Source organism: Durio zibethinus, chromosome 5 (genome assembly GCF_047325235.1).
Source record: "Durio zibethinus cultivar Kanyao isolate XHJ-2024 chromosome 5, ASM4732523v1, whole genome shotgun sequence".
Classification (NCBI taxonomy): domain Eukaryota; kingdom Viridiplantae; phylum Streptophyta; class Magnoliopsida; order Malvales; family Malvaceae; genus Durio; species Durio zibethinus.
The window spans coordinates 7,664,789-7,674,317 of record NC_143166.1 but is presented as its reverse complement, the minus strand read 5'-3'; the positions used below and the strand labels follow the sequence as shown (position 1 = coordinate 7,674,317).

Sequence of the window (9,529 nt, the reverse complement as noted above, 5' to 3'; positions counted from 1 at the left end):
TTGATGAGATTAGTTGAACAGGAAAATAAATCTATTGAGTCTCATTAAGAAGTTACTAAGATAATCAATTTAGGCAATGACAAGAACAAAAAAAAAAGTCATGGTTGGTATCTCATTCCCAGTAGTTGATAGATAACGATTAAAGGATTTGCTTCAAAAGTTCGTAGATGTGTTCGCTTGGTCTTATCAAAATATGTCCAGGCTTAACACTGAGATAGTGAAACATAGGCTACCCTTGAAGCCTGAATATAAATCAATTCAATAAAATTTGAGAAGAATGAAATCGAAAGTATTGTTGAAAATTAAAGAGGAGGTAAAAAAGTAGTTTGATGCAAGTTTTCTACATGTGACCAAATATCCTGAATGGATAGCCAATATAGTACCTATCCCCAAGAAAGACGGAAAGATATGAATGTATGGATTATTGTGATCTAAACAGGGCTAGCCCAAAAGATAATTTTTTTCTATTGTATATTAATACATTGGTAGATAATACAGCTTAACATGTGGTTTTCTCTTTTATGGATGGATTCTCTAGCTATAATCAAATAAAGATGACTCAGGTTGACATGAAAAAACTACCTTTGTAACTATGTAGGGAACCTTCTATTATAAGGTTATGTCCTTTAGATTAAAAAATGTTGGAGCAACCTATCTAAGGGCTATGGTGACACTCTTCCATGATATAATGTATGAAGAGGTTGAGGTGCATATAGATGACTTGATCACAAAATCTCGAGAAAATAAGGATCATGTAGTTAATATAAAAAAATTGTTTGAAAGGTTGAGAAAGTTTTAGCTTAAGTTAAATCCATCCAAATGTACATTTGGAACCAAGTCAGGGAAATTATTGGATTTTATTATTAGTGAAAGGGGAATTAAAGTTGACCTAGACAAGATATGAGCCATATTCTATTTATAGTTTACACTACAATATTGAAAGTGGAATGAAATTTTTACAAGATTGCAATAGAACACAATCTGTCGGGTATTATTTTATGCATATCATAAAGAATTTTTGTCTTGAATGTTGAAAATAATGAAAAGAAATAAAAATAAAATACAATTAGGACACATACTAATATACCTCTTTTATTTGATGAAATACATGGATTCCATCTTCATCACCTCTGTCCATAATAAATGATGACATGCAAACATTTAAACAAAGAAGACAAGAAAAAAATGTGATATGCATATAGAAATTGAGTGCTTAATGGAAAGTAAGATAGAACATGAAAATTCCTCATATAATCAATAACTAAAAACTTTGGTGGCATGTTAGTGTCTTTAATAGAAATTACACTATCATCATATACCTACATTTGTACATTCAAGAACTTATATCCATCAATCTATGTGTGTATATTACATATGGATATGTTGTCTTTACATGTATAAAAATGTAATCCATATTAAAGAGGTATATAATTGCATCTGTCTTTGTTACATTTTAAAAGATTGAAGAATGTATTATGACAAATAATCAAGAATGTTACTAGTGATTGGTAGAGGGAAATGAAGTGACGAGAGAACCCATAGCATAAACAATGTAGTCTACATTTGACAACTGATCCAGAACAGTTGGGTTTGTTATGGGAAAGACCTGATCAAGTATAGTTAGCATAGAGTTATATTCTAAGTTTTAGGTATTAAAATTCGCATGATTAACAGTAGTTATTATAACCCATGTAACAAAAAAATATAAAAAATAGTATTAGAGACGTGAAACAGACATCATTGAAAAATTTCTCTTATTTCATGTATTCAAATAAGTGTAAATAAAAGAATGTATCATTTACCTTATGTAGTGAACTTGTACTTTCATTTAACATGTAGAATACCCTTTTTATTCTCGAAGGAAGAGTTGGAGCTGATGATCTTTTTTATACATAAAAAAGTATCAATTGATAAATATGAAACTTTTTGTAACATAACATGGTAAAAGCTTATTTATCTTATCAGTTTTTTTAGATTTTTAACTTTTGTTCAGGGTTTTTTACCTTCTTAGGTTCACATTCATAACATGATCTAAAGTATAATTAATTCCCCAATAACTGAGTGATTTGATCTTTTATTAAAATATGTCAAAATCCAAAACATGATTGTAAAATAAGATAGATGTGCCTAGTTCATTCTATTTATATAAACAGAGACAATCTTCCAATAAAAATCACTTGGAATAATCAAAACAATAATTTAACTAAAGCTTTTACCTCACTGTTTTGCAATGCCTATTCAAGTTCTACAGTTAGGCCTCCACAATAAATAGTCATTGTAGGTGGATCAAGTCCCAACTGACCAACCATATGGAGTATCTCTTTATGCAAAACATTTATGAAAAAATTACAACACATGATTATACGCTTATGCATATGATTATACAACACATGATTTGGCATATGGATACTTGTTAATCTTAAAACATTTGTGAAGCAATTACAACACATGATTATACACTTACACATATGATTGAGAATGGACAAGTTCTTGTAGAGCGTTAGCTGAATATCCAATCTCATCTAAGGAAACATGATAATGGGTAGGCCTTGTGGTTCTTTGATCAACAAACACAAATTATACAAAGAAACCAATATCACAATAAAAGACAAAGGGCTACCAAGGTAAGGTTTAGAACACATTAAAAATCAATAATAACAATTCTTTGTAATGAATTATCAAATACATTTAGCGCAAAAATCTTAATATAAAATCATCCAATCAAATAAATAAAGAAAAAAATTCCAAACCATAATTAAATGCAAACAGCATGTCAACAAAAAGTCGGAGCCTCGAATCACATTTCACTTAACTATTGAATATATAAATCTTAGTAATATATTCTCAAATATATAAATGATTTCAAAATAAATATAAATCTTAATAATGTATAAATTACTTCAAAATGAGATAGCTATTAGTAATATATAAATTATAACCTCAAATCAAAATAATTTTAATTTTTATAATTATTATTAAAATCTAGAAAATATTAAATATAAAACATCCCAACACATACACAAAGTTAATAAATTTATAACAAAACCCAACAAATCTCAACAAAACTTTGATAAATAAAAAATAAATAACTCAACAAATAAAAAAAAAATCTCCAACAATACTAAAGATAAATTTTAAAAAATTAACAATATCCAATATTAATACTCAACAAAAAATCCAACAAAAATATATAACCAGCAAATTTCAATAAATATGAAACCAACAAAAACTCAACATGGTAACTAAAACCCAGATAAATTTCAAAAAATAAATAACTAACAAAAACTCAACAAATATATTACATAAAATACAACATAAAATAAAATAATTAAAAAAAAACTTACTAGAGGGAAGGGACACACCTACATTGATTGGTGCACTTCGATGATGGTGGAGGATGGCAAAGTGGCGAGGAGAGAGAGGATGGGGAGAATGGGAGAGGGGAGGGGAAAAGGGCAATAGGGATTAGAAAATAATTTGGTAAAAAAAATAAGGTAACCCGACTGGAATGGGGGAGATTTTTGGCTACTGATGACAATTTTACTGAAAAAAATTATGTCAATAATATTAAAATTTTTTTTCAATTTTTTTATCGATAGATTTTTTCGTTAGTAAATTCATTGGTAAAATTGGCGACAATTCATGTTAGACTTTTAGTGACGGATTACCTACAGATTTTTTTTCGTTGGTAATCCATTGGTGAAAGTATTTTTTGTTTTTTAAATTTTATCGATAATTAGTGATGGAAAAATTCCATCGGTAATGCATAAAATTCTAGTATTGTAAACACTTGGTGATCCTATGTGGCACTGATCTTGAATCGCTGAAAGTGATTTAATTCTCATACAAAAATATTTAAAACTTTTATCATTGAGATGAAGTGATATGTAAAATTAATAATAATAAATTTTATTCGTTTAATATGTGAATTAAAATCTTACTACATCTTAAAATTATAATTATTTTATATTATAAATTTTTATGTTTTCAAATTAATATTCATTATAATAAGTTCAAAATAATTTGTATTTTTATTACTTTTTTAATATTTTATATATAATATAATTTTTTTATTATGAATTTAATAGATTGGTTTTATTTTCTAATTTAAATATTTCCCCATAATTTATATTATAAAATAAATTTACCTATCAATAAAAATATTTATTAATTTAATAATTTAATTATATTTATTATAAAATAAATAAATATTACTAATATTTTACAAATTATTATCTTTAAACAATCATAAAATTATTAATTTATGTAACTATTACAATATGCATAGTTATTTTCATACTTTTAAACATAATAATATTTGATTTTTAGTAATAACAAATATAACGATTTTTAATTTTTAAGAATTAATCATTGTTAACAAAATAAAATGATTTTAAATCATGAGTGTTAAGATCACATTGATAATAAGATCACCCAAGTAATTACATTACCATGATGATTTTGTAAAAAATACCAAAGGCTACGTAAGGTGATAAAATCACTACCTTGGGAAGTGATCTAATTCATAACTTAGAGGATGAGAAAATCTTATCATCATGAGAAAATAATTTTTAATATTATTTTTTGACTAATTTACTCGAATGAAAAATATTGTTAGCATTACCCCAAGAACCTTGTCATTAAAAATTAAGAAAATATTTTGTAATCACTTATTTTAAAAAGGTTTTATTTTATAAAATTATATTGACTAGAAAAAAGATAATGAATTTATCAAATAATTGTTTTTTAGAAATTATTTTATCAAAACTGATTTATATTTTCTAGTTTTCTATAAACTAATGATTAATTATTTTATAAATTGTTGATTTAATGAATATTAAATATTTTACTTTTTAAGGATTATTTTAGATATTTTGTATTATATGATTTATTTTTCATATAATACCAAATAGGGATAGATTCACGATTTATATTAAATGGGGGTAAATTATTAGGTAATATTTATTTACAAACTATTGTAACTTAAAATGACTTTCATTAAAATATATAATGTCAAATACTTATGGAAATATAAAATAATAAAAATATTTGTAAAAAAATTATAAAATATAAAATAATCATTTTTATATAAATATTATATTTAAAAAATCACATTTGCTTGTGTTAATTATGTTTCATTCGGAAAGAACATTAACTCTTATATAGATAAACATAAATACAACAATTGAATAAACATATTAAAAATTTAAAGACATACACAAATATATTTATTAAACCAATTATATAATACCACACGACTAACAAATTTATCAAATAAGTTGGATTAAACATGATATGACATGATGTTTTATAACCCATTTAAAAACTCATTCTAACAAGATTAGTAAGAGTAGTGAAGAGATAAATTTTATATTTAAATTTTGAATCATTAACTTGTTCAATTATTTTCTTTTTTGTTAATACAATCATATACATTTCAATATTATAAAAGATCCATACTTAATTTTTTTTTTGTTACATTTAGTGGGGGTAAAAAACAAAAATTTTATTTTATTTTTTAATTTCTAATAATGCTACTTGTTATTTTGGAATTTTAGTGGGAGCAAAATATAAGCATCATTTAAATTTTGAGTCTTTTATTAACAGAAATACTCAAAATTTAAAATTTTACTGAGGCAGCTGCCCCCACCTTAAATATGTCTCTAATACTAAATACAATTATTTAAAAGTATTAGCAATTTATAATTTTGTATTAGATATGGTAATCTAAATCACTCTATGATAATTATGTTATCACAATGATCTTAAAAGTAATACCAAATGCTATCAAAATAGTTGGTTTACTATAGCTTAATTTAATTTATTAAAAAAGAAAAAACAAAATAAACAGAGAAAGAAGCAAGGCGTTTCGATTGCTTTATCAGATAGAATAAAAAAAACTTAAAAACTTAAAAATAATATTATAAATAAAAGAGAATTGAGTTATCATAGAATGCACTAGAATGGAAAAGTAAAATTAAATTGGAAATTATTATAAAGGAATAAAAAAACCAATTTAACATGTCTAATTAAAAAAAATTCTAAAAAGATAAATTACTATTCCAAATCAATTTTCTCAATTGCAAAGTTCATTAAAAGAACAGAAATGAAAACTTTTTACCAATAAAAATTTAGGATTGTATAAAAAATATAACAAAAAATCTTTTGTACTCATGGAGGGTGCTTTTGACTTTAAGAGATAAATGCTGAAAGGCCATGATTTGTGTTATTATTATTATTCTTATTTTGTATTCTTGATTTAAATTTTTTGTATTTATCTTGCATGCCACCGCAAGTTAGTTTGGGATTTTGACGTTATGCTATAAATTTAAAGAAAGGAATCTTTACCCATATGCACTATTATGTGCGCATTTTCCGTTTCACCACTCGCCATTAAAGAAAACAAAACACTCAGCTTTCAACCACCAAAGTCATTGTCTTTCTCTCTTTTTTTTTTTTTATCTTTTTTTTTTGTTCTTTTTATACTACTTTTATTTATATAATTTATTATTCTGGTAATGGAAATTTCTCAATAGTTGTTATAAAATTATTATAACTTAAAATGATGCTTTAAAAAAAAAAAAAAAACCACCGATCTTTTTTTGCTTTTCTCATAAAAAATAAAATTTTTCACTCCCCTTTTTTTTTTTAACTTCGTAAAACTTCAAAATTATATTTATACAAAAAATGTGACATGTTTTTTGTTATTGTTTTCATTATCATTATATTAATTGTTAATATTGGATCATAAGTTTTTTATTTTGTTTATCTTAGAGATAATATCCAAACCAATAACATAAATAAAATCAAGAATTGAAGTCTATAAGATTTCTTTATCTAATTACATTTCAATTTAATTTTTTGCCAATCAAGAAAATTTTAACTGATTTTAATCTCAATTGTGTATTCTTAATATAAAAAATATTCATTATTTTTGTAACATAACATTCAAATAAGCCTTCAAATTTTATTAAAAAAAAAGTAAACACTTGATCATTTATTTTTCATGTAAATAAAGTTTATAAAATCCTAGTTTATTAAAATTTTTTATATTTGTCGTTGTTGGGATTTAATCTATAATTATAAAATTAAAAATTTAACACCATTCGTGGTTGTTGTTATAATTTATTGAAATTACAACAATGAAATTGAAAATGAGTAATATAGAGCATAATAGAGATAACAAGGATAACCTCTATTCGATATCATTTGTCAAACACGTGATAATATTTTGTTTAAAAAAGTGATATGGTAATATCTTACTTTTTAAATTAATATTTGAATTTTAAAACTTTATAAATTTTTTTTTTTTTATTTCTACGTTATAATCCTGCGGCAACACTGGCGCAATATAGCTTGTGGAATCCAAATCGTTCGTCAAAAACATATTTTGGCAAGGCAGATATTATAATAAAAAGTCCTTAAACTTCCACAGCAACGGTAAGCAGGACACATTTTCTGAGTGCAGGCCTGCTTTTTTATATTCTTTCTCAATTAAATTCAATAATTTTAGTGAACCTAAAGTCAAATATTAAAATTTTAATTTTAATAATTAAAGTTCAAATCATGATAAAATAAAATAAAAAAACTCGAGCAATGTTTAAAATGTTTTTTCTAATTTCTTATTCTGCCAAAAAACTTAGTGTTAGCATACATTACAAACCACTATTATTATCATTTATTTATAAAATATATAATATAGTAGATAGCAACGAGAATAGATATAGGAAAACAAAAATCACATTTCTCCGTCCCACAATTCCTCAACTGCCTTGAAAGGACCGTCTTTGGTGATGAACTCTTCTCCTCGGTGGTGTCTTCTTTGTGGGATGTCATTGATCTTTTTAACCTCATCCTCGGTCAAGGACCAATTGAATATCTCAAGGTTTTGCTTCATCCTCTCACCATTGAAGCTCTTCACCACCATACCCACACCTAGTTCATAAGCCCATCTCCCACATATCTGTTTCGGATTAGTAATCAACCGTCAATTTGTCTTCCACTTGTCTAAAATTTCGAAACAGAAAGTGAAACGAAGGAAACAAAAGTACCTGAGCAACTGTCTTCCCTTTTGCCTCAGCAATTTCCTTCAACACATCATACTCCATAATTCTGTTGCTGCCCCAAGCAGTCCCTGAAGCTCCCAACAGAGAGTAAGCTGTCACAAAGATCCCATTCGCATTGCAAAACTCTCTCAGCTTCTTTTGGTTCCACGTCGGGTTCAATTCCACCTTGCAAGAAAATGTAACAACTTCAGTACTATCACTACTCTAGAGTTTCAAACCAAATCGAACGCCCAAGAGTTGTGCGTGCCAAAGAGAAAAGGGAGAGTTATACCTGATTAACAGCCGGGGGGATCTTTGCTAAGGCAAGAATGTCAGTTAACTTTTTGCAGGAAAAATTGCTGACACCTATAGACTTTGTAAGGCCAAGCCTCTGGCAATCTTCCATGGCTGACCATACGGAACCAAAATCCATGGGGAGGACGTCTTCCTTATTAACCACTAAGAATTCGAAATTCCCTTGTTTTAGACTCACAGGCCAGTGAATAAGATAGAGATCGAGGTACTCCAACTTGAGATTTCTACAGGAAAAACAGTCTAGACAAAAGAATTTACATTTTCAGCGGCCAACATATTGAGATGAAGGAAATATCTTACTGTAAGCTCCTGCGAAGGGCAGGGAGAACAAGTTCTCCATGAGCATCGTTGCACCAGAGCTTGGAAGTGATGAAGAGCTCGTCTCGAGATTTAATTAAGCCAAGCGAAATGGCTTCTATGATTGCTTCACCAACCGGTTGTTCTGTTCCGTATACAGAAGCTGTGTCAAAGTGCCTATAACCAAGCTCAATTGCTTGGACAATAGCCTGTTTTATAACTTGTGGTGCTACTGGTGGGTCAACTGCCGTGCCAAAGCCCAAAACCGGCATTTTCTGGCCACTTGAGCTCAGAACGTGCTCTGGAATCCTAAAGCAACTTGCCTCCACTCTGCCGTCCATCGGTTTAACTGTAAAAATCTAAATCTTTGAGGAACTCAAGTATCTTCTTGCTTTTCTTTCTGCCTTGATGAATCAAGTGCAAAGTCTTGGTATTAAATAAAAGCTGGGCTCCTGTAGCCTAGCCGCCGGGCCCAGGGGCACGACAAGGATGGGCACGACTGCTAAATTTTACTATTGAAGCCTAGGCTAAGCTCTTGTGGACTTTTTTGGATGCTATGAACGCGCAGCCAGGGCCCAGGGGCTCGATAGGGACACGACATGTAAACTTTACTATTGAAGTAAAGATGTCATCACGTTAAAGGTTCTAATATTGTAATGTTTATCCATTTCCTAGAATCCTGCCCGCGTAATGCTGCGGAAATTGCTTTTTACTTGAAAAAATAAATTTATAACACTCTAAACATGTAGTATATAAAATAGTTAATATTAAATCATAATTATTTAAAGATGTCATTACAAAATGATCAAAATACAGCTCAAACAGTAGGTATAAACCATTGCAAAAGAATAAAAATACATGACTAAAAACTA

General features: G+C 27.5%; 1 protein-coding gene across 1 annotated transcript; it reads right to left on the bottom strand.

Moving 5' to 3' along the window:
• Nucleotides 1-7,597: 7,597 nt before the first annotated feature.
• LOC111282296 (non-functional NADPH-dependent codeinone reductase 2-like) lies at nt 7,598-9,079 on the bottom strand. The gene is made up of 4 exons (XM_022870323.2): nt 8,661-9,079; nt 8,338-8,584; nt 8,052-8,231; nt 7,598-7,963 (listed from the first exon to the last, which is right to left on the bottom strand). Exons 1-4 carry the CDS (start codon nt 8,996-8,998, stop codon nt 7,739-7,741), a joined length of 990 nt encoding a protein of 329 aa, XP_022726058.2. The 5' UTR covers nt 8,999-9,079; the 3' UTR covers nt 7,598-7,738.
• Nucleotides 9,080-9,529: the final 450 nt, after the last annotated feature.